Source organism: Scomber scombrus, chromosome 6, assembly GCF_963691925.1.
Source record: "Scomber scombrus chromosome 6, fScoSco1.1, whole genome shotgun sequence".
In the NCBI taxonomy this organism is placed as follows: domain Eukaryota; kingdom Metazoa; phylum Chordata; class Actinopteri; order Scombriformes; family Scombridae; genus Scomber; species Scomber scombrus.
Genome location: NC_084975.1, coordinates 6,043,052 through 6,070,159, shown reverse-complemented (window position 1 = coordinate 6,070,159; position 27,108 = coordinate 6,043,052). Strand labels below are relative to the sequence as shown.

At 39.2% G+C, this 27,108-nt stretch overlaps 1 protein-coding gene across 1 annotated transcript in view; it reads right to left on the bottom strand.

Annotated features, from left to right (window-relative positions):
- LOC133981608 (copine-8-like) overlaps positions 1-26,473 on the bottom strand; it is a 70,250-nt gene extending 43,777 nt beyond the window's left edge. The window contains exons 1-5 of the mRNA XM_062420384.1: positions 26,451-26,473; positions 24,103-24,189; positions 10,512-10,552; positions 2,604-2,650; positions 947-1,050 (exon numbers count right to left, since the gene is read on the bottom strand). Of these exons, the coding sequence (XP_062276368.1) occupies positions 947-1,050; positions 2,604-2,650; positions 10,512-10,552; positions 24,103-24,189; positions 26,451-26,473 (302 nt within the window). The remainder of the gene's footprint in view (positions 1-946; positions 1,051-2,603; positions 2,651-10,511; positions 10,553-24,102; positions 24,190-26,450) is intronic.
- Positions 26,474-27,108: the final 635 nt, after the last annotated feature.

The window sequence follows — 27,108 nt, the reverse complement described above, 5'->3', positions numbered from 1 at the left end:
TGAATATTATTGCATATTGTGTTTATAATTGATACTAAAGAATAAAAGACATGAGAGGGGAGGACATGATGGGGCCTAACATGAGTTCAGAGGGACCTCAGCAGTGCTTATTGTCTGCTGGTAGTCCAGGACTCGTTTGTTTTAACAAAGCAGGTTCTACTTGAGTGGTAACATCTGAGTTAACTCTGCACTGACCCAAAGATACCCACCCAGTGCTTAAGGCAGTCAATTAAAATTGTATGATCAACTGTAAAATGCCGCACTTAGGTCTAAAAGGATTAAGAGCGAGCAATCTCCTGCATCTGCTGCTGAAAGGAGGTCATTGGTTTCTTTCATAAGGGCTTCTTTTGCACTGCTTAACACGCTAAGATGCTTAAGCATTAAAAAAAAATACAATGTTGAAAACCAAATTTATTTATTTATTTTTTGCAAATGTGTAATAAAAGTGACTGAGACAGGAATTCAGGGTCTTTATCACTGAAAATGGATTAAATGCTGCCAGTCTATTTTCATATTGTTAGCTTGATGATTACGTTACACTACTGTGAGAAGAAATGTGTCTTTTTAAATGATGCCGTGGTGATGAATGTCCAATACTGAAAATTGATCATCTGCATGATTCACTGTGTGCATCTGGCCCTATTTTGTCACAAAGCATTGTATGAATAGGATGAAATCAAATGGGAATGCTGTTGAAAAAGTGGCATGGAAACTTGTCTTTTATTTAAAAGGGAGAAGACCTACATCTCCCCCTGCACAGGTCATGAATATTTCAGTCTTAACTCAACTTTGCTCCCCACAGAGCAGCACTCTCACCCACGCCTGCACAACACACACGCACACACACACACATGCACACGCACACACACACACACACACACACACACACACACACACACACACACACACACACAAACCAACATGCATAAATCAATTGTTAACTCACAGGTCAAAGCGTAGATTCTGCCTCTCTTCAAAGAAATAGTCCACCATGAATTTGCGGACAAAGTCAGGGTTGAGGGTGTTGTCTATGACTTCTGTCCTGCCAAACTGAAAGAAAGATCAAGACAGGTGATAATTAGAGTTGGACTGATATATGAGTCAGTATATTATTAGCCGATATTGGCTTATCACAGATATATCAGTATCGGCATATATGTTGTCCAATATGAACCATTATTTCTTTTAAAGTTATATAGGCAGTGTTTTATGTATATTTGATCATTTTTCTTAATTCTAGTTTAATATATACATACATATGTTTTTTGGGGGTTTTTGTATCTGTAGTTTACTGTTTCAGTGCACTGTGTTTATAGTTAAGCTGTAAAATATCATCACATATCTTTATCACAAGTGCATGATAACCACATTGCAAAAACAATGTTTTATACATATACATACTCTTTATACCTTATACATATTCTGTATATATTTTTTTGGTATCGGCCCCAAAAACCCAGTATCGGTCAGGTCGTAGTGATAATTACTGACTGGCATCAACATTCACCTTATTATATACTGAGTGACTCACTCCTTAAAAAATACAACCTTTATGAAAGTTGCTAATGTTAATAATTTGCTAAACTTTAAATGCTTAATATAATGCTTAACCTCTAATAGCGTGTTATGATGCTAACCACTGTTATGTTAGCATGCTAACAGCAGCAGAGCTGATCCTAAATCGACCTGACAGATTTAACTAATGTAATTTAAACCAAGACTGATGATGAAGATCTGAGTCTGGTAATATCCTCAAACAGCCACAGTACAGAGGATAAGTGTTTTTGTAGATATTTGTAGATGTAGATAACAACATTACCTTTTTTAAGACAAAACTTTACTGATTTTGTTTGACTATATAGCAACCTTTTCTCTCAATGTTACATCCATCCAACATTTTATTTTCTATAAATGAACATTACAGCTTCAATGGGCTGATATGGTTTGCAATTTTCAAGTGATCATTTGTCAATTAACTTATGGTAAACCTGCCCGAACTCAACGTGAATTAAATATATATCTGTAAATCAGTCATGTGGTCAGAAATGGCTTTTGTGAAATGGGACCCTGACCCAAAAGAAACTTGAAGATTACACCAAAGATAATGTTACCAACCAGGACAGACCCTCACAAAGATATACAACGAATGCAATACAATTTAAATCATTTGGACAAGTCGAGTCCTGGGCTGGATCGTGCTTGCTGTGAACTGACATGATGAGGATGATGATGATGATGATGATGGCATCATACACTAAAACTACTTCTGCCCTGAAACATTATAAAGAAACATTTCCTGAAAAGAAATGTCTGGCATGTGAACAAGTAAACAGAACAACAAGAGTGAACTGGGTTAGATGTGATGAACTCAAACTGAACACATTTGTCCAACAAGCTTAACCTAACATGTCTGATGCCCCCTCAAAAAAAACCCATCATCATATAATAACACATACTGTAAACAGGCTCATAGGGCAGCCTTTTAAAAAGATTCCTTCCTTTCAACATTAAATGCTGAATTGCAAGATCCTTGGAAGCATTGACAGGGTTATAAATACATCATTTCCCCACCACCACCACCACCACCTCATCCTTGCACTCACCTCTCTCCATTCCCTGTTGGCTATTCCTTGAGTGTACAGCACACAAACTGTTGAATTAAAAACAAGTAGGGGGGGAAGGGGGAGAAAAACAGGAGAAGGTTAGATTGATTGGAGTAGTATTTAACAGTGAACAAACAACGCTGAGAGTGTGTTCTTTCCTTGGACCCCAACATGAGAGGAAAACTCCCTAATTAAATGTCACTAGAACTTTGCCTTGCAGCATGATGATATTTCAGAAAGAGGGAGAGGAGGGAGGGAGGAAGGGGGATGATGGTAATGGCGCTTAGTGAGTGTTTGTGTGTGTGTGGGTGGCTGAGGGAGATGGGGTGGGGGTGCATCAGAAAGTCTTCCTAGTTGACATTCATGCGTCTCCGTCTATGGAAGTCTTGCAGTGTTTTTGAATGATGGACTACTAGTGAGAACATTGAGGGGCAATCAGCTGGCACTAAAATGACATTTCATTTACATTGGAGCAGCCTTTACTGTACTCACACACATCTCTCACATGGCAGCGACTCACAACTCCAAAAGCCCTCGGGACAAGACACTTAGAAATCTGTTTTAACTGATAAAATGTGATCGTAATGAAAGAGTGAATAGTAGAATGGTGGAAACGCTGATGTAAAACATTAACAATGCGTTACTGTGACTAATTTATAGTTAAAATGAATTAAACTTGCATGATTTAACAACAGGTTATTGTCAATTACAGTCATTACAGGCAACAGAATTTATATTTTGGATATTTTTTAGGTGGCTTGTTTGGTAAATTGGTTGCACTACCTGGCTCTAAGCAATGTTTTTATATCATTAATGGATAAAATGACTATAATGTAAAAGGGATAGCTCATAGCAATTAACCCAGAGAACAAAGACCTTTCAGCTCATTGTCTTTGTTTTACAGCGTGTAACTCTCAATGCACTAATTGCATTTTTTAGTCACAACCAGCAGCTGTTTTTAGCTATAAAGCTCTAAAAACCCACTGTAGTATTTATTGAGGCACTACCTGCCCAGTACCGTAGAAAACACCGTCAGATACTAGCTGGTAAAAACACTGTGGAGCATTTAGCAGCTAAAGCGTCACATATTTCTCTCAAGAGTTGGTTGAAACCAAAAACAGAGCTATATGGAGAGTGAATGTCAGTCTTAAATTCTTCAATTGGCCGGAAACACATCTTTAAATCAAAACTGCTGTTAGCATATCTGCTAGATTAGTAAATAAACAAAATCAATGCGGGATTAAGTTCAAATTTAGCCTCTTTAAAGGGAGATACATTTAAACAGGACATGTATTTTTTGTTAATAAAGGGTAAAATACATACATTCATAGTTATTTCTTACTAATTAATCCATTAACTGCAGAAGTAAGAGTTAGCGCTATATAGCTAACTGAACCAATTGACAAAGCTAGCATTAATATTAGCTTATTAATTTATGGTTCAGCTAGTTTACTAATTTAAGGAGCTAAAAAGGCTATTAATGATTTAATAATGATTTAAACTGGATGGCCAAATCTGACTGAATGACTGAATGACCAAATCATGTTGGTTGGGTTAACGTTAGCTTAATTGCATTGTTTCTCCTCCGTTTAAATAAATACTACTTACTCTGAAACATATTTCTCAATGTATACGTTCTTATGTAGAGATTATAGTTAGCTTGCCAATACAGTAATGTTATAGCAGTCAAACCATTTAGATTGAATAGTAAAATAAGCAAATATAGCATAAATGTGGTGTTTAATAATTATAAACTGGGTATATTTTAAATATTTCACAATAATATCTTGAATTTCACCCAAAAAATGTTGGTTAGTTTGGAGTAATTGCATATTTTCACCTCATTAAAATGAATAAATGATCTTCACACTCTTTATAACTTCATTCAGACTTTGACACCTCTGAGTTTGTATTGTTGGTGTTTGAGCCAAGCCCCCAGGAACCGCGCCAGGCTTTGAGGCCAATTTGACACTGAGGCCAAACTGTGTCATTTACAATGCCATGTGATGCTATTGGGCCCCAAAAGACTTTCCCCCATAGACTTACATTGTGAAAGAGACATCTGCAAATTAGCAGATACATTTTTTGAACATCACACTCCCCTGCTTTCTATTTTTATTTCTATTTCTTTTTCAAAATGTCTCAATTCAATGTCAGAATTTGATCCATTCGGTCCAATAACATTTGGAAAGTCTAGAAGAGCAACACCATTGAATAGTTTTAGGGTTTAACCAGAAGTAGTCACAAGTGTGCTTTGCTCTATGGGCCCCAGAAGCTATGTGTAGGAAGTCAAACTTTTCTCGTTTCATGCACCACTGAGCAACTTTAATAGGAATGAAAGGGGCCCCCACCTCGGACGCTGTATCCAGTTCTCTTTATACATCCACAGTTTGATCACCATCCTTTGGGGTCCATCTTTAAAACACACTTCACGAGGAAGGCAGATTAACCTCTTTCCAACCCATTCCACCTGAGCAACAACAATCGCTAACTCTAAAGGTCCACAACAGCAAACTCTGTCTGTCCTTCAGACCAAAAAAAAGGGGGAAATAAAGCAGACTAGAGCCTGTGAGCTTGTGTGCTTGTGTTGAGTGCTCATATGTAAGAGTAACCACTAAGATGGTCTGCCTGCCTGTCTGCCTGTCTGGCTGGTAGATCACCCCTGGGGACTCACAGTATGGATGGTGAGCTTGTTGTGTAGCTCAGTGGTTTCAGAGACTACTTTATAAGCAGATGATTGCAGGCTCAGTTCCTGTAAAAACCAGTGTGTGTCCATCTTTACCCATGTGTCATTTAGCACTAAACACATGCCTGCACACCATTTGTAGTAATTGTATTCAGAGGCAAACTGAGAAAGAGGAGGGATGAAAAAAGGCACAAGAAAGAAGTTGTGTGTGCTGCAAAGTAGTAGCAAACTCCTCTTGTTAAGACTGTGTAGGATAACAATATTTGCTCTCATCCCTGATGCAATGAAGCTACAGCCAACACTGAGTGAGCTTAGCTTAAAGCATAAAGACTGGAAACACCTGGCTCTGTAGATAGATAACAAAATCCACCAAGGAGCATTGCTAAAGCTCCCTAATTAACATGTTATCTGTTATTGGTGTCACCAGTATAGTCGGGTTATGTGCTGCACGACTACTTGGCTGGATGTAGTAACTGTGTGGGTCCAGATGCACAAACACCATGCATACGCCATTTCTTGCATTTAAAGTGTTATTTATAAACACAAAATATGCAGTGAGAATGCATTCTTCAGACCAGGGTCACACATTTTTCTAAAGGTGATGTGATAAGGTTGAGATGAAATATAAGGTGAGAACTAACTTGCAATAATTATATTTTTTTTAACGAACACTCCACTTTATAAATCTGATGAAATGAATATGTATAACATATTTCTGACAGATTTTAGTCATGCATCTACACAGAGCTTTACACATTTGGCCCCTGGAGTTCTCTTGTCACTGAGACGTCGTCAGGAAAGCAGCTGATTTCAGATTTCAGGGATGTAACAGTGTCTGGCCTGCTAATAATCTGGATGTTTGCATTAAATGTTTGGATGAGAAAGGTACTCTATTTCACTGTCTGTGGGATTGTCCAAAAAGCCAATACTTCTGGAAGGATGGTTGTAAAATGTTTGTCAGAGGTGTTTAACACCAAAGTTCCTTTAAATGCCAAACTCTGTGTGCATGGAATATATCCAAAAGACTTTGTACAAACCTTGAAACAAACTAAACTTCTGGACTTTGGACTTCTTCAAGCCAGGAGGACTATTGCATTATGCTGGAAGAGTATGGACGCTTTATTAATGGGAATGTGGATAAAGGAGTTATCTACCTGTATCGGGCCAGAGAGACTAACTTATATCGCTAAGGGCAAGTGGAAGGACTTTATTCAGCTTTGGGAACCATACACGAACATTGTTACAGATTGAAATATTGGCTTTGCCTGAAAAAGAAATTGTAAAGGGAGATATATTTATATATATATATGTATGTTGTGTGTATGTGTGCATGTATGTGTGTGAGCGTATACTAGGTATAATGTATATATCTTTGGTCAAAATGTTGTATTGTTACTGCGTCACTATATTTGTCTTGAGGGAAGAAAATAAGAAAATAACAATAAACATATTACGAAAAAAGAGAAAAAACAGTGCCTGGCCAAGAAATAGTGATAATAGTTGTTTCATCAACTAAAAGCACCCAGTTCAAGTGAAGTTACACCTGCCAGGACTCACCAGGACCTTGCAGGTATAGCCATAAAGCATATCGTTAATCAATTTTCTAGATGTAACAACCAATCATATCTCCCTGTCGTAATAATAATAGTAGTGGTGGTAATATGAGCAGTGAAAATTCCCCCGTCTTAACATTCAAGCACCTTTGCAGGAGACACTTTGGGGGGTATGTATTGATTTTCAAGACACTAAAATTACATTTGCATCCTGGCTGGCAGCATTTACTGTTCAGCAGCACTTTAGAGGGAATACTATGTGAAAGTCTAAATAGTGTGTTGTTAGTGTGGGGGGGAAAAAAAAAAGATGAACTTGATGAAGACAGTAATTTGCATTTTATCCACACACTCATTGGAGCCAAAAGGTGAAATTATTTAAATGTAGCATAAAAACTCTAAAATAAAGGTCCTGTCAGCAGGGACACCCATACAAAAACCCACGTGGGCAATCAGACACAGCAGCCACTACCTGAGCTACATGAAAATTATTTTTTTTAAATCAAGCAGATCTTATGACATCTGATTATGAAGGCAACGCCTTCCACTGAAGCGACATGCATTTTCATTAATTAAAGCATTAATTAATTGTAAATTTATGCTTGAGTTAATGTATGAGCTACCACCGACTGATGAAGCGACACGGTTGACTTAATCATGGATTCATTAAAAGTTGTAACTGTGAGTTTAAAAAAAAACTGAAAAAAACAAAACAAAAACATCTGTGGTTTCAGAACCAGCAGGCATATCTGATGAATTACATTTTTTATTTAATCTTTTTGAATAAAGCTTGTGTTTGTTGAAAGCTTGACTCATGGTCGTATTTAAAATGTCACAATATTTTTGAGTACAAACACAAAGAAGAAACCTAATTAAATAGTGTTTGGTAAGATAAGATAAGATAAGATAAGATGCGTGAGTGTTTTGGCACTCTGGATGTTATATACAACATTACACTGTGGGTGATGTGCAATAAACTGGGGCTCAGCTGGTTGAATATACAGTCAACCTTTAATGTTGCCATGAAGCATCGCATGACACATGGTGTCTGCGTTATTATGCAGGAGGGGAAAAAGCAATACATCAATCACATGTCAGTAAATACTGATGCACCCTTGCCATCCGTACCCGCACACTTTCAACCCCTTCTGTTCATCAGGCTGATGATGATGACGATGACGGCAGTACAAAAGCACCTCCAACCAGCATCCCTGTTTTGTATGTAGGCGATACCGGCGGAGCGTATACTTTGTTAATGCCCTTTTCCAATCTGCTGAAGCACACTGATCAAAGCGCCTCCACGTTTAAGCCCCACAGCAACAACAGCTGGAATACACACGCATACTGTATATGCACACACAAACATGAGGAAAACAGAAACACTGGATTGTTGTCAAGCTTTAGAAGCTAATATGAATATGGTACGTGAGTCTGCCTGAGGCCCTGAATGTGTGCGCTTTTTTTTTTTTTTTGTGAGTGTGTGTGTGTGTGTCTGTGTGTGTGTGTGTGTGTGTGTAGCTCTGCTGAGGCGGTCTAATGCTGTGTGACTGGGGCCAGTGCTGTCAGCAGAGCAGAGACATGGACGCAGCACAAGTGCCTCCTTGCATAAACGTTGGGGCTGGCATGGATGCTCACCTCCTCTCCCACCATCTGACACTTAAAGGTCCAATCCGCAATTCTGGGAGTTGACCAATTATGGACACACACACACACACGCACCAACTGACACAAAAAAAAACACCACCGGGTCCATTGGGTAGCTCCCAGGTGGCAACGTGAGAAGGGATTCAGAAAAGAGGACAGGTGACACTAGAAAAAACTGTGCGCGTGATAACCGAACCTCCTCTGATAGAGTAAAGGATAAAAAAACAGTACATAGATTTCAACTTCATCATTTCAACATATCTGAGAACAAGTATTTTCCTCCCTTCATGTTTATTTTTAGAGGGCTTTTATCCGACAGGACTGTCACAGTCTGCTACAGAAAACAAAGCAGGCACGACAGATGAAAACACCAAGGAACTACTTTACAAGCTTGTCTGCGTGCGTGTGTGCTTCAGTGTGAGTGGATATATTTTCAGTATGTGTTTCATGTTTCGATACCTCTGCCTGCCAATTCAATACTTGAGTAAGAAATTCAATCACCAAGAATTTTTATACTCTGTCAAAAACACATGGATGGTAGCCGAGTTATCCCTCTGGTGCTCTTCAGTTTGGGGATCCTAGTTCTGAGGCACTCAAGAGGGTAAAGCATTTAAAAAGCCTTCACTATCTAAAAATTTGATTTTAGCTTCTCATATGAGAATATTTTCTGTTTTCCTTCGTCTTCTATGATAGTAAACTGAATATTTTGGAGTTTTGGACATTGGACTAAATATGTCACGTTGGAATTTTGAATCTTTTGATGGAAGATTAAGTTTTCTGGCATTTTATAGACAAAATGATTAATTGAGAAAATAAAAATAATTGGTAGTTGCAGTCCTAATTGATATCAAAACTTCCAATTAGGATGAAAGTTCATTCTTGACCTCAGAAATAGTAGTCTGGCAAAACAATCCCAACTCGACATCCACTTACTAGCTTTTTCCAGGACTTTTAGCCTAAGCACACACAAATTAATCTATTAATCAATACAATAATTGGCCGATTAACTGATAATTAAAGAAGATGCCTGATGAAGGTCAATAAAACCATGAGTTTGACAGTGTGAAAATGAAAATAATTCTTAGTTGCAGCCCTAGATAAAAGCTTTTGAAAAAGCTTGTGTAAGTGGACTTTGAGTTGGGAATGAATATAAACATGCTAAAAACTTCTCAAAAGTGAAATGTTTAAAATGAGCTTTGCCTAAATCTGAAATGAGCAAACATTTTAGCTTGAATCAGAAACTAACTGATCCAAAGCTGAGTCAACAAGATTACAAATCTGACTGGACACTCATTGCCAACATTAGGTACTTGACAGTCATCCAATACTCTGTGACACATTTCAGTCTGTATCAAAAGAGGTTTGGTACCCAGCCTTAGTGTTTACATGTTTAGCTTGGCACAAAACCGCTGAACTGAAAACTCAGTTTGCAGGTTTAAAAAGGTTTAAATCTCTCCAATGCAGCATTTAACGTTTTTCTATTGAGGGAAATTATGGTTGGATTGTAGACGGGACCTTTAAAAACCACTGGACCAGTTGCCAAATTCAACCCCTGCTGTCAAGGGAGCGAGGAGTGTGTATGTGCGAATGTGCATGTGTGCATGTGTGCATGTGTGTGTGTCTTCATCTGTGGGAGGGAAGTGACTGCTTTGTGTGTGAGGATGATCTGGTTTCCCTCACTCACGTTGGGAGCAGAGAACAGTGACGAATACAACCCCTGACATATGCAAATGTCTACTGATTCACACAGCCGAAGCAGAGTGTGTGTGTGTTTGTGTGTGTGTGTGTGTGTGTAGGCGTGCCCATGTGTAGTGTATGCAAGTTGGTGTGTGCACAGTTTGAAATCTGCCTGTGGTGCATGTTTGTCTGTGGATATATCTGTTTGTGTGCAGAACTTAATGTCCACGTGTGCATACAGTATGTATTTGTTTGTGTGTGTGTGTGTGCTTTAGTCGTGCCAGAGCTAGTGTGTGTTCATGTTTGTGTGTGTGTGTGTGTGTGTGTGTGTGAGATAGGAGTTAAGCTTACTAGGATCAGACTTGGAGAACGTGTCTCTGTCCAGCAGGTTTCTGAAAAACAGGAAAACAAATTGACATACAGATTAATTGCACAGCTCTCCCACTTTAACAAAGAAAGTGAAACTATTACATCATTAAATTTCACCTAATTAGCCCCGTTACCGACCGCAACAACTTTTTCACCCATAATCCTCCTTTGACTTGATTAACAAAAGCCATTTGGTTCAGTCATTGAGGCAGCAACATTAAACAGACTATAAAATCAAGTTGAAAGTGGAGCCCATTTATATTTCAAACATACAGAGAAAACAGCAGAAGAGAAGACCTATTTTTCACTTTTTTGCACTCCCTGGGTGCCAGCAACAACAGCGGAGGCTGCCATCAAATTTACATGACACTCTAGTCTTGGCTCTTTGCATTGGGAGGGATAAATGCACCGAAGAGTCCCATCGCAGAGCAGATGCTCAGCACTGCTGAGGTACTCCACAGTTAAACAGCTCAGAAGGAATTAAATATGCACACAGAGACGACAAGTCACAGCTGCCTGAGGCCCGGGAAGAAAGAAATCGAGGAGCAGTTAGGTCTCAGAAAGGGGAAACCCAGGATGTTACGTCAGCAGCAGCAGTGGGGTTTTTGCTCTCTGCTGTTTATTTAGTGTGCAGGTCTCATGAGGAGGTACAGTAGCAAGTAGGAGTGGGGAGAGTCCGACTACAGCAAAAGGGGCTCAGGTGAACTCCACTCACTCAGCTTGTATTCCTGCCAAATCTTATGTTAAAACCTCATGAAGGTTTCATAGAGCAAATCCATGAAGACTAAATAATATGAGCGAAGAAACTCAAAAAATCCAGAGAAAAAAGTCTAAAGAAAGTAGTTTAGTGATGCAGGATTAAAAAGGATATTTGAAATTAGAAAGCTTACGCCGACTTAAAGCCCAATTACCTCTATAGAAGGTTGATAATGGGAAACAATCAGAAACAATAGCCACGAAACAGATTTTAATTACAATCGCCTGTCTCAAATGTCAACAAGAGCTGAATGCTGCTACTGTGTTGGACTGAATTCGATTTCACAGATGCTCTTGTTACTGTGTCTGTTTTTGTGTCCACCTCCTGTATGTCATATCGACAGTCGCTTATAATTAAAAGAATATTCCCTTATTTTAGGCCTGCACATTCCTGAAGTTAGAGGACTTGCAATAGAAAATTACTAAAGGCAATTTTCCAAATTGATGCAGCAGAAGCAGCTTTGTTCCAGATCCCAGTGCGATATATTATGAGTCTCCACTTTCATGCAAATAGGCCCCCATTGGCTATGTAGCGTGAACAGAGGCCTGCTAAATAAAAACACCTTGATGTGTTCGTAATTTATGCACAAAGACATGTTAATCATTATTTCCTGTTGACACTTTCATTTCTTCCTGTGGCGATGAGAAGTCTCCATGGCAATGAGAGCACTGGTGTAGCTATGATACAATTAGTCAATCAATTAGATGATCTCGGGATTTCTAGGTGATAACATTTTTTATTGATTGCTCACTCGGGTTATCTATAAAGTCAAAATGTTCAAACAGTATCTGGTTCCAGCTTCTTAAATGTGAAGATTTGCAGTTTTTTTCTGTTTTATATCTTTATTAATTGATCAAATAAGACGTTTAAAGACATCACATTCACTGGAACTTGTGATGGACATTTTATAGACTAACCAATTAATGAATCCATAGTTACTACGCTTGTATAGAGCGTGATTGGGAAAACATTTTCACTGTATAAACATCATTTTTAGTAGACAGGGTTGCACAGGATCATACTCAAAAAGAGTGTCTGGATCAATTAGAGGCTTGATACATTACTTTCTATTGGCTTTTTTTTCCTACTGTACAATGAAGAATTGATTGCAACTGCCATTCATTTAACCTGCTGTCATCCGCAATGCTCTGTGAAGTCAGAAACAAACTTTTGGCAGTCGCCCTGGAGGCCTCAGAGGTGTAGTTTCTGAGTCGGGTATCACTTTAAGCTGTGATAATCAGACTTAATGCATATTGTGCTCTGCTGACAGAGACGAAGGAGGGAGAGCGGGAAAAACAGGCTCCTGCTATCATGCTAGCTGCAGGGCGAGCACTCTGTCGCCCGTCCTGTCCTGTATGACAAGCAGCGAGTGTCTTCAAGCCGTTGATGGCTAGTGATGTATCTAGATCAGGCACTCGTGTTGTGCTGATCCCAGCGAGGCCCAGATGGTAAAACACCACGCTCTGCTGCCTCGCCGTCAGGGCACACCCACCGGCCCTTCTCCGGCTTTGAGACCTTAAATAAATGATAATGAGCGATGGAATCGGGCCTAGTCACATATCTGCGCTGTGTTTTATGACTGGCGGAAAGTCTGAGAGATTGTGTAGGAGTGAGAAGTGGGCGACTTCACCTGCCAAATGGGATAAATGTCCGATAAAAAGCAATACTGTAACCCTGTCGGCTCCCAGAGGAGTGTGAGTGGAGACAGAGAACAAGATGCAGTGAGGGAAAGGAAAGGGGGGGGAAAAAGAAAAGACTTAGTAGTGTATGAAAGACAGCACGCAACCGTATGTGTGTGTGTGGGTTCAAAGGCAGAAGTGCACACACACTTATATGGATATGGTAACCTCCCTCTGATTCATGTGCACTCGAGGGCTTCCACCTGGCTCTGATATAGATGGGCGACTCTTTAAAAAGCCCTTTCCACCGCGGGCAGCCCGGGAAACGTCTGGGCAGTCCGAGCAGAGTGCCTCGTCGTTCATCAAACATTTACGAGAGCGGTCCCTCCTCGACACCGGAATTACATTTGAAATCCCACCAGTTACATCACAGCCACCTAAACATGGCAGCTGGAGCTTTAAATACCTGTATGTGAGGAAGGAAGAAGAGGGGGAGCACAGAGGAGGAGGGGGGCTGGGGGGGGGGGGGGGGGGGGGGGGGACTTCCATCTGCGAGAGCAATTGAGATGAAATTCTCCAAGATGTGTTTTTTAAAGAAGGGAACATTGAATGAACTTGCCTTTGGAGATGTGCAATCACACATAAAATAGGATTAAACTGAATTTTATCACGAGAGCAGAAGTGCTGGCAAGAGGAAATCACTTTATTTAATGGTACATTTATATCTTTCATGTTATTTTCTTTGCATAGCACACATTTTTCTATAGATTTTAACTGTTTTTGTTGTTGTTGTTTTTACACTGTAGCAAACAGAGAGAGTGATGTGCAACTTAAGTGGTAGAAAAGTCTGTTTCCAAATCGCAAAAATGATTATTGGCATCTAAATAGCATTGATATTGATCCACAGACAGATTACGGCCTAAAAGACAACGTCATTTTTTAAAAGCTTCCACTGCAAATTAAATAAACTCACAAAAAGCTCACCCTTTATGAATGCCGTTGTAGACTTTTAGCCATTTCTTTACATTCATTTCTGATCATTTGGAAATTATCGAACAACAGCGGCTGCCAAGTTAGGAAAACATGTTCAGAAATACTGCTACACACATTGAAACATGTTACTGTTAGGTAAAGTGCAGCTGCAACTAACAATTATTAGTTATTTTCCTTTATTAATGATGATTAACAAAGTCGTTGTCATTTTCAGTTGATCAACTAAAGTGAAGTACAAAAAGTCTGTAGTGCCAAATCACTGCTATGATCCTCTCAAAGCCCCACACACCCACATTGGTGCTTTAATTACTTTGGCTTATGCCTGCAGGGAATTACCTCATGTACCCAAACTCTATCTACTAATAACAATAGCAAACTTTCCTGCTACAGTATAACAGGTGCAGCAAAACTAACCAGAGTAAGGCTTATCACCACTAATCTCCCAATTCAATTCAGTTTTGATTTGGTTCCTGATTCACTGACATCATGAATATTAATATTGCATAAAAAGTGCTTCTTAATCTGTTCTGGGAACTTTTCTTTTCACATTTCAGTAACGTCCATACACTGTTGAGGAGTAGACTTCCACAGCTTCACATCTCGTAGTTAGAGATAATATCCTGTTAACCAACATGAAGCGAGAGGTCGGATCAGTGTTTTTAAAGACCTCTTGTAGATGCAATTTCTAGATCTGCTACAAGACGTCCAGAATCAGCTGATCATCCTGAGTCAAGACAGTTCTCAACACACTTTACTGCTTTGACAAAGATGGCAAACATATCCAGCTATCATCTGGATCTTTTTAACTTCAAATAAGCTTTTTATGCACACTGTAATGACTTCATTTCCCACAAAATAGACGTTACACATCATGCAGGCCTGACTGAACTATTAACAATTAAACACTGCATACCAATAACATTTAGTGCACATTTACTGAGTTAAGGCACGAATGCAAAGTCTGACTGATCTCTGGATTGATGTTAGATCATTTAAATAAAAATCCTGATGAATCAAAAGAGAAAAACAAACTAAAATCAGCCTAGCCCAACCGAATCAAGGGGTTGAAGGAGCTGTCAATCAAGCTCAGTCTGTATACGCCCTCGCAGTATTGATAAGTAGTCAGGTGACTGCAGTGTAAATGCCTGTTTGGATGGAGCTGTAGAGGCTTAAAAACACCCACACAGTTACCAGCTGTGAGCGGGAGATTCCCCACAGAAATCATCATTTCAGTAACATTTTCTACACTAACTTTTGTGAGCCAGCAGCGTCCTTAACCATTTTCAACCATTCCGCTTCCTCCTACCATCTTTTATACATGCTATAAGATGGATGTGAGTGCATACATTTTTAACCTGTGTGGCCTCGATGGGATTGGAAGCATTAACCCCGACAGCGTTACTGTCAGCCTCCGCTAACCGAGCTCCACGGGAGCACCAGTAGCAAGAAAACCTTCCCAGCAAGTCAGAAAGCTTCAGATTGCAATGTGGGCGGTTTCTCCCATCGCGTACTGTAACCTCACACAAATCCAGAAGCTTGACATTTAGCCCTCCGGTCAATGTTCAGGTTTGCTTACTGTTAGTACAGTAGCAATGTTGTCAATGGTAGTATAAACCAGCTAATGAAGAGGTTTCCCCCCATGCCAACAAAGGCACAGTAATGAACATCACAAGCTCGTCCTGCTGGGAGAGTAACAGCAGATCAATAAGGTCAATGGTCTCTAAAGAAAACTCTGAGCAGCTCGGATCAATCCAACTTAGAGGCACCTCAGACACTCTCTTAATGATTTTCCTCAGAGTGTCAGTGTGTGTTTGTATGCGCGGTGGTGAGAGTGATGTGCATAATGAACTAAAGAAATCCTGCTTTACAGAGAGAAAGTCACGACATTGGCATTTGAGAACAGATTTAGAATAATAATCAACGACTGCTGGGAAACACTGAGGCATTTACAACAGAGGCAACAGAGTTATTGTACCTCTAATTATTGAATTGATGAAGGTAGAATTGATGATTAATCGACAACAAAGAGGCTTCATCCATCTATGTTACTGTATAGATCCTCCACTGTGACCACCAACAATTAATGCTCTGTGGCACCATTGCACTACTGTTTGTTTCTTATTTATCTATTCAGACCATTGTCCTGACAGTCATCTGAAGGCTGCACAATAACTAGATATTATGTCCAATATTTTATACACATTAGTACTGTATGAGAGTATCAGTCAACAGATTTTATATAACTTATCTGCCAAAGGATTTGAAATTTTGAAAGGGCTAAAACTGTATTTTTGTCTCAAATTCAATTTACTGAGATCAACTCTGGCTTTTCAACATCACGTCTTCATCAGATAATATTCAGCATGTGACCAAAAGGGTCCAAATATAGACCCAGGTGTGGATTCCAGGCGGACCCAATCTCGATCAAAGATATGAGAGAGACAGATAATAACTAGAGGACTCATCTCTGTTTTATAATCAACCTAACAGAAAAATGTAAATATGATAATCTACATGATAATCAATCATTAAAACAGCTCAAATAAGTAAGACAAAATTACAAAAAAGGTCTAATGTCATCATCCCTCTTCAATACATGAGGAGATCCAGTATTTAGGGTATTTATACCCAGTGTATCTCCCTCTGGAGAAAACTGAAGCTGTGCTATTAATAGCTGTGATCTGTATCTTTCAGCACGATCCAAGCAGAACATGTATCAGCAAATTTGCTCAGTTGTTTTATGTCATTGTTGGTTTGCAGTGAAAATATCATCAATCGACCGGAGTGAAAGTTTTGACCTGAAACATGAGGTGAGCTGGCACTGGTCTCCACAATCACACAACTCAAGCCACTGTGACTGCAGAAAAATACACACTAACTAAAAATCATTGTAAATCTCAACTTCAAATACATTTAAAATGCATTTACTGCTTGAGTTCTTAAGCTAAAGAAGTTCGAGTCCACATCGGAAACACATATTGTGCCCAGTAGAAAGACATCAAACACTGGACGCTAATCAACATGATGTCCTCCGATCTGTCCACAGCAATCACAGAGATGGTTGGAAGCCGCTATGCAAAAGATGAAAGCATCGGAGCAACAGGGGGGACGGGAGGTGAGGTGGTTAGTAATGTGATGGAGCCCCGTCCGCTCTCTGAGGTAACCAGGTGAAGCTACGGCGCCTTGCTGGTGCCTTAATTAGACCAAATGACTCCTTCAAAAACTCATTAGCATGACCCCCACTGGGCCCCCTGTGGTTCAGACTGACTTGTTATGTTAGTTTTATGCTGTTTGCTCTGATGCACTAATGGCAGTCTGACGGTGTCTCCTCCACATTATTAAACATTGTATGGGTAAACTCAATATAAGGTGGGATAAAACCCTGGGATGATGATTGAAAAGGTGGGTCAGACCAGACAGAACATAATCTACAGATTAAAGACCATATGTGTAGATTTTCGGATCTTTCAATTTACTGTTACTAATAAAATGGCATTTTTTGGCATTTAATAGACAGGAATTAATCTAGAAAACAATCTGCAGATCATTAGCTAATAAAAATAATAATTAGTTGCAGACGTAGAGTAATCATTTAGGTAATATATCAAGCAAAAATGGCACTCACATTCATGGCTAATCATTTTCAAATGCAAGGATTAGCTGTTTTTCTCTGTTTTATGTAATTACAAATTCAATGCTTTTGTTTTGGATGGTTGGTTGAACAAGACGAGCAGTTCTGAGTGCTGACCTTTGGACCTTTCATACAATAAATGATAAATGGACAATGACAGTAATCATTAGTTGCAGGCTCCCTACTTTATATCATCTCCAGATTACAAACAGTGGGGCTAAATCAATCAACTCCTGCCTCATTGGGCATACATTTGTGTGTCTGATAACGCTGCATATTACTGCAGTATTGTTGGCTGTGCATGTGTGAGCTCATAGCATAAGACAAACATAAGAAACATGCATACCGGCGGATTCCTCCTCTGCTCCAACAAGTCTTTCTGTCTCTTTCTTCACCTTCCTCGTGGAAAGTGCAACATCGGCTGTGACACATCGACCGGCCTCTCAGCAGGTCAGCGTTCCGACTTCAATACAACCACATCACAACACGTCAATTCTTCGACGGGATACACTTCGTACCTTTTGTGCCCAAAGGTCACGGCCATCTCTCTGCTGCGGAGCGCTCAGATCAGATGACAGCCACACCAGCGTATTTGTGCACAAACATTCTCGGAAGACCAAATATCTGCAGGGCTCGTTTGATTCTGCAGCTCTAAAGGCCTGCCTGCCTCGCTGTATGCTATCTATGCACAAACTCCATCTGTCTGTGTGTGTGTATGTGTGAGTGTGTCATCGAGGTCCTGTGATCAGAAGTGATAGGCACTCATCAGTCAAACGGCTTGTGTGTGTGCCTTTGCAGCAGACTGGGATTTTCTTCTCACTGATGCACAATATTGGACTTGAGTTAATCAATCTGTCACTTCTTCTGCTTGAATAAACACGTGATGAGTCCAGCGATGGTTTGGATTTATTGAGTGAAGGAGGGCTTTTACTGAAGGATGGGATCTATCCAGACTGAATGCTTCAGTAGCTCTGCCGACATGCAGAGACACCAAAGTGGGAAAATCACACCACCCACCAGCTCAGGGCTGCTGAATTTTGTGTCGTCGAGGCCGTTGATGGTGTCTACGCCAACAGCAGCTAAAAACTGAGTTTCATAGAAGATGATCAAACTGAACAATTAACCCATGGAAACTACCAATCACTTCAGCTTGTGTTTTCACCCATAGTTTCTTATGTGGTGAATGAAATAAAGAGCTTTAAATATAGGTTTCAGTTTTGTCAAGTATGTCGTAACTCAACACTGACACACTCATATGTGTGCAGCAATAATTCCTACTCTCCATACTGACCCTGAAGCTATTCTCCCATAGTGTGGTTACACTGTAAGAAAGAAAGAAAAAAAAGAAAGGAGAAAGAAAATCTATAGCCTTCATTCCAAAGCTCAGCTGAAGCTAAAATTAAGCTTCAGTCATTTGAATAAGCTAAATCGAGTTGGTATCTTCCAAATTCACAGACTGCCTGTTTAGCATGAAATTCCCTCTTTTTGTTTCCATAGAATTAAGTTCCTCACTCAGCTGTGGTAGAGGGAAACGTTCTGGTAGCGAAGAGTAGTAAAACGACATTATCCAGCTTTTTCCACGAGACGTGCTCAGGATAAACTTCAAAGGGGATTTTTCGCAGATTTGATAGCTGGAGTAGTTTTCCCTAGAAATATTTTTATATATATTTAACCCTAACCCAAGTTTTTTGATACATCTCAATGCCGATCTCCAGCTGTTGTCCTCCAGACCCCGTCAACTTGCTCCGACCTCTGCGCCTGATAACTTATGGAATATCGATCATGTCTGTGTTGATCTGTCCTGACAGAAACAAGCGACAAGCAAAAGCTTTTCTAAGATTTCCTTCCAGATAGGACCCAGTTGGACATAAGTATCATGTTTGCATGTCTCAGCAGAAGATGGGCTGCAAGAACACAGTTAGTAAGTGTAAATAAATACGTAGCAGACATGCGAGTTAAAAGCTTGCAATAAATCTATAAGTGACGACCTGAATGTATCTTTCCAGTGCAGCTGGTAAACAAAAAGTGGGAATTTTGTTTTAAACAGACTTAAATTTTGGAAGATATCGACTTGATTCACTCAACTCAGACTGCTAAAGCATCATATTAGCTTCAGCTGAACTTTGGACACACACTGCAGAACGAGAGCCGTGGAGTTTCCTCTTACAGTGTAGTCATGTTCAGAGAATAGGAGCTGAGACCAAGATATGAGTGTGAAAGTATAGTATGAAGACAGACTTGAAAAAAAAAAAACCACACAACTTATTCTGTAAAAGGTGCATTAAAACTAATTTTACCCAGAACAAAATAACCCCACGTGCAATGTTATCAAAAACTAAGGAGACTGTTCAAGCAGTTAATACCAGGCTGAAAAGCTTTGTTTCCCTCTGTATCACCTCTGACTGCTCCCAGCAGCAACACTTCTACATCACTGCTGGAGTGCAGGAAAAACTATATTTTCAGCTTTCACTGCACTCCATTGAGTGAAAAGGATGGTAAAAATCAGTGCAGCAAAAGCTGAGATATCCTGACCTTTAGTCCGTAGTCTTGATCATTATATTAATTTACAAACAGTTATTCATTTGGCAGACGCTTTTCTCCAAAGTGGCGTACAAATGAGGTACAAGCAAAGCCACAGATGAAGGAGAAACCTTTGAGAATAAGTGCCTCAATATTCAGTGCCATGTTTCATAAGTGCCACAAGGCTGCAGGTGTGAGTAAAACATAAGTGCATAACAAATGGAAGATCAGATCCTACATGTCTGAGCATGCAGCACATCTCCTTGTTCAGGCTCCTAAAATCACACATCGACTATTGTAACTAACCCTAACCCTTACTGGCAGGCCTCCCCGAGAGTCTGTTCAAACCTCTTCAGATGATCCAGAACACGGCAGCACATCTGGTGTTTAACCAGCCCAAAACAGCACATCTCACCCCGCCATTAATACCCCTCCACTTGCTCCCATTTGCTGCCCACATCAAATTCAAAACTCTGACACTTGCTTACAAATCAGCAACTAAAACATCCCTTGCCTACTTGAATTCCCTCATTCAAGTGTATGTACACCTCCTGCTCGATACGCTCTGCCAATAAACAGTGCCTGGTACAACCAACACAACAGGGCCCTGAGTTGTTAGCCAGAATCTTCTCTTCTGAAGTTCCCTGGTGATGGATCGAGTTACCAACACTGTTCGATCTGCAGAGTCTCTCTCAGTCTTTAAAAAAAGAGGAAAAAAGACCCAGCTCTTCAGCGAGCACCTCCACACTTGGACTTCCTCTATGGAATTTACTGGAGTTGTTTTGAACTACCAGATAACATCACTTTGGATTAAAGCATCTGCAAAATGTCCACTATCGATCCCTGCGCACAGTAAACAGCAACATCTTGCAAACTTTACAATCGATTGTTAATGTAGACTTTCTGTTTTAACTGGTAGCCTCCAAACCCGAGATAACAACGTATTTACGACTTGCCACTGAAGAGCTTCCTCATGACTAGTAAACTGATTTTGATCAATTAAGTTCCCTTTAAAGTTGCTCTTTAAATAATAATTTGGCCAGATAGTTTTAAAAACTCACTTTCTGAGTCATTTTGTCATCCCCAATGAGAAGCAGCCATGATCTTAAAGGGTCAGTTCACCAAAATGAGCAAAATGCAGGACTTTGACACCAGAGACCCGAGTTCGCATCGTGAATCCTGCATCTCTTCAGGTTTAGGTAACAAAAGCACTTTAAGGTTAAATATGAATAAATATGTCATGCTTCAAGTCAATGAAAACTTTTAAGTACACAATCTTTCTCTAACCTTAACCTAGTGCGGCTAACGATACACAGTAACATGGATATCAGCTTATACACTATGTTAGCACGTGTAATAGTAGCATTTTGTAAGAAAACAAGAGATGAATCATACATCCTAACAGAAGAGATTTTTTGTCATGATACCATCATTTATCATAGGATAACATCATTTCAAAAGAACAATTATTTTGTCCCGATGTTGGTTTCCTCATTTTGGAGGAAACATCTTCACAGGCTCTGATCTTAAAATCATTGACGTCATTACATTAGTCTGATTTCTTCTCTCGAGCCATTATCAAGCTTTTATCTTTGATCAACATAAAACAGCAACAACAGGTCGGTTTCCTGCAGCAGCTGGGTGATTTTAGGTCGCTGGAAGTGGAAACATATTGTTGTCCAAAGTTTGTGTGCTTCTTTTCATTATGTCTCAAACCATAACCTAACTCTTACCCTACAGAGCTGGGAGACAGTGAAAATCTCAGTGTTTTCTGATGTTTTATAGACAAAATGTTGAATTAGAGTAGAGTAGAATCATTTAGTTGGACGACAGGAAACCAATCAGCAACTATATTGATAATCATATTGTTTTAGTCATTTTTTAGGAAGATTTGATGGTGGTAGCTTCTCAGATCAGAGGATTATTGATTAGGGGCAGCTGTGGCTAAGAAGGTTGAGCAGGTTATCCGTCCATCAGCAGTTCGATCCGGAGCTCCTCCATGTCAAAGTGTCCTTGGGCAAGAAAATTGAACCCCAAATTGCTCCCGAAGGCTGTACTATTAGTGTGTGAGTGTGTGCGTGAATGATTGAATGAGAAAGTGTGTGAATGAGAAAAACTCCGCCTGATAAGCAGATTGGCATCTTGCATGGCAGCCTCTGCCATCAATGTATGAATGAGTAAATGTGACATGTAGTGTAAAAGTGCTTTGAGTGGCTAGAGGTGTTACATAAGTACAGTCCATTTACCATTTATGATTGGTCAAGAAACTATAAAAACGGTGCAAATTGCCCTTTAGGATATAAGTTCCAAACACAAAGCTTTATTACGTTTAAATTTCTGTCTACGAGTGAAGAATGGCTTTTCAGTCTCAAGTTTTAGTGGACTAGTCCTTAAAGTTTAATACAATCAAAAGTTCCAGAAGGGCAGCTACAGTATGATATGAACTCTGTGGTTTGGCTGTTTCCAGATCAAGACTGAGCTTTAAGTTTCAACAAAGAAGAGCAAAAAAGCAGAAAATCTTTACATTTGAGAAGATGACATATGTTTGGCACTGTTGCTTGAAAAATGACTAAAATAATGATTCATTTATGAAATGTGATGCAGATTAATCAACTAATCAAGTTTTACTAGTATGAAAATGTAAGGAACTAACTATTTACATTATCAATGAATGTGTCCGTTATTATTTTTATTCACTGACTAATAACTTAATCTATGAAATGCTAAAAAAAAATGTGAAAATGTATCATCTTCGAAAGTCTTGTTTTGGTCGACCAACCAAAAGGTTAGTTTGCAATGATGCGAAACAGAAGCTGCACCGCTCATCTCTATGCATGAGAAGATGCTATAGATAGATAGATAGATAGATAGATAGATAGATAGATAGATAGATAGATAGATAGATAGATAGATAGATAGATAGATAGATAGATAGATAGATAGATAGATAAAAAAAGGGGCTGCAACCAACAATTATCTTTGTTATTGATTAATCTGTCAGTTATTTTTAGAATAATCAAGTAATATTTGGTCAGAAAACTCACAAGTTCCTAAAGATCCTGTCTTCAAATGTCTCTAAAACCCAAATATATTCTGTTAAGTATCATATGCAACAAACAAAAGCAGCAAATCCTCACACTGAAGAAGCCAGAGCTGCAGAAGTTCTCAATATATTTGCAAAATTGTTTACTGTGATCAGTGTCTATGAGCTGTAGTGTGAGCTCATAGATAGATAGATAGATAGATAGATAGATAGATAGATAGATAGATAGATAGATATATAGATAGATAGATAGATAGAGAAAGATATGCACTGAAATGATGATGATTAAACACACTACATAAATTCAATGAAATACATCATTAAATGTGTCTCTATGAGTCTCATCAGTCAGTTGCAGTATCCAGATTATATCCCCCACTCCTCTCCTCCTCCTTCCTTACTTTCTGTCTCCATCTACTGTAAACCTCTCTGTCACTGCTACAGTCAGAGACGATGCTGCCACAACATGAACCAGACACAAAAAATCCTCTGAAATTATTATAAAAAATGCTCCCTCATAATCCATAATCAGGGTGAGTGTCTAATAAGCTACATCAACATGTAGTAAAGTCCCACAGCAGCAGTATTACAGCAGATCACAGATGTAAAGACCAGGCATGTCAACTCTGACCTCCGTCTGGCGATCATCCAAAGGCGAAGTGCTGCAAACATACGCACAGAATCCAGTCGTATTTCCATCCATTTCCACACATAAACCACTATATCATCATGCATCTTCCACTATAGCGATACAAGGTGAGAACTGCACATTAAAATTGTGCATTTTGGGTTTAAAACCACTGATAGTAAACTGTGTTTTTGCAAGAAAAACGAGCGCGAAAGGATTTGGTGCGTTTACTCTCCGCTAAACATCCATCCAGCGTGTTAGGATTAGGAGCCGTCACTTATTCCTTGTCAAGGTGTCAAATAAATCAAGATTTATAATAGATAATACTGCACACATGAACATGCTCTGTGTATCTCTATCTCTATCAGCAATTTGTACTCACCGACAAGAAACCGTGAGTTCAACTTTGGTGGCAGGTATCGCAGCAGTGAACGGGTCTGCGTCCCCGATACACGCCATATTCATCGAGCTGCTGCCTGGTCGATCACAAAGCGCCCCGTATCCAGTGCCTTAACGGCGGCATGAGAGGAACCAACAAATAGGAAAAGGAAGAATAAAGAGGAAGCCGTGAAAGAGACAATAAACCGGGATTTTTTTTTTTTTTTTTTTTTTTTACAGTCTGGAAGCTCAAAACCTGGAGAGAGCTCCGGAGTCGCTGCTCTGTGCGCCTCGGTGCTCCGGAGGAGAGACGACTGCGTAAAGGGGAGGGAAGACACACACACACACACACACACACACACACACACACACACACACATACACGTACACTCACGCACACACACATGCACTTACAAACGCACGCACGCACACACACACACACACTATAGAAATGTATTTATCTACTTATAATGAGCACATTAGTCTCGCAAAAAAGGATGAATCCTGCATTTTCTTTGTTTTAAAGGTGAGTTTGGGGACAAAAATAAAATAAATCTTTATCGTCCAATGGAAATTTGCTTTGAATACACAGTGCTACTGCTGCACAATTACATCCAACATTACCACATATCAGAGCTAAATGCTGAGATAAAAACGATCAATAAATTACTCGGGATGAGAGCTAAAAAAATCAATAAATAGAAAAATGAAAAGGTAAAAAAAAAATGAAGAATCTCATCTACTGCACTTCTCAATGCATATTCCCACATTCACCATACATAACAGTACACCATCATCATCATCATCATCATCATCATCATCATCATCATCATCATCATCATCATCATCATCATAACAACAACAACAACTAACACTTGCTATTGTTCACCACTGTGATGTTTGTTTATGGTTGTAATGAACTGAGGGATGGAGGAGTGTTTATGTGTGTTTGTGCCTGCAGGGAGGAGCTGATACTCACAGTGAAGGATATGAAGGTGGGGGGGGGGGAGAAATGTTTTCCTCATGTAGGGTTTGGAGATCTGGGTGATGTTTGAGTCCTGTAATCTTCATCGTGAGCTGTGTGAGGTGGCTGACCTGTGTCTTTAACTGCACAGGCAGGTTTCCAAACCAAACTATTACTGTGTGATAGGAGAGAAACAGAGGATTACATTTCACGGTTTGGTGTTAGTGTTGACTGTGGAAACTGGATGATTTTAGTATAAATGCCAAATGATTACATGTAGTTTAGATTAAGGTTGAGAATGTTGAATTAAGCGTAAAATTGGCTGAGAAAACAGAATTCAGGGATAAAAGTCAGAATTTCAACAACAAAACTTAGATAAAGATCAGAAAACAGGAAAAAATTGAAGTTTTGACTTAACTAACAATCATAAAAAGTGCATATTGTGTATGTTTGAAATCTGTTCACATAGTTTGGAGACTCAGCTCTCACAGCAGTGTTTGAGAAAGGAATCATTTTGTGTGGCTGATGTTATTCATAGAGTTTGGTACAGAGGACACAGTTATCTGTCTGCATTGAATTTTAGTGTCTTGTAAAGTCCCATGTGACATGATGTAATAACTACCTACCTACAATATACCCTTATCTACAGATGGTTGATAAGGTTGTTGATCAATAAACCCACTGATTTATTTAGCAGGGATCTGAGATTCATGCAAACTCACACTGGAACAACAAGCTTTTTATTTTAAAATGATTCTTCCGTTTTTCATTTGGTTTGTTAATTTAGTCAGATGTGAGGAGTGAAGAGGGAATTGTGTTGACTCACAATTAATTTATCTCTTTTCCCTGATGAACTTTGACAGTGACTAAAAAACAATGAGCTGTTTTTGTTATTTAATTACTGTAAACACTCATATGAGCTCCTAAAATCGTCCGACTGATGGTGAAATCAGTCACGAATTAATTTTCCTTGCAACCATTCTTTCAAATATTAAGGTAATTCAGAGGAAATATGTCAAAGATAAAAGAAAGTTGGCTTTCTCTATATCAAAATATTAAGAATTGTTCTCAGGGGAGCCAAATGAATTATCCTTGTGGGTGGGAGAAAAATACAATTATCAGTGTTTCGAGTAGAACTGGGAAGTAATAAAACTTAGCAGTGTGACTTACATTTAGTTTTAAGTTAGGGAATTAAAATGATTAGAGACGTGCAGTGTATTATCTCTCTGTCTGAAAATGCCTGCAGCTGATAGTTAATCAACTAAATATGAAGCCAAAGAAATGATGGACTCATTTATTAATGGTTTATTATTATTATTAATATTATTATTATTATTATTACCATTATCTGTGTAACTGCAACTTGCATAACACACTTTATTCTCCACCCACATGAAGTCAGCTGCTTCATTTAATGAGGTACAAAGGTGTGTCACATGGTCACTTTATTCCAACCATCTCTTCATTATAATACTACGATGAAGCCGAGGACCAGCGTCAAATGTTGTGATTGGGGAAAAGTGGTGAAAAAGTGTCAAATCGAAGCCAGATGGCAACGAGCACCTGAGCAAGACAAACTCAATTAACCGGCTCGGCTTGAACCTGAGAGCTAAAAATGGAAAAATGTCTGTCAGCTTCAATTAGGCTGAAGAAACAGACAGAAAGTTCAACTTGAGGGTCAAACACCTGTTAGATTAGCCAGACATGGAGCTGTGTGTTTTATGTTGGGTAATATGGGTCTTACTCAGTTGTATGTTTTATTACAACGTAAAATTAAAATCCTTCTTCACTCAAAGATGTCTTTTTCTTATTAATTGTTCACCTGGATGTCAGCAGGATTCATCATCTGGGAACATCTGGACCAACATGATGGATAGTCCAGATGACTAAAAAGCAAAGATAAAGGAAAAGTCAGAAAACAAAAAGTATAACTTTCTTTTTTCCATCTTTTTTATTATGTTACCCATAGCGACCCCTCTTATTTATTCCGTGACCCCCTATAGGAATCACTATGTAGACACAGTTTTCCCTTCCACACTTTAAATA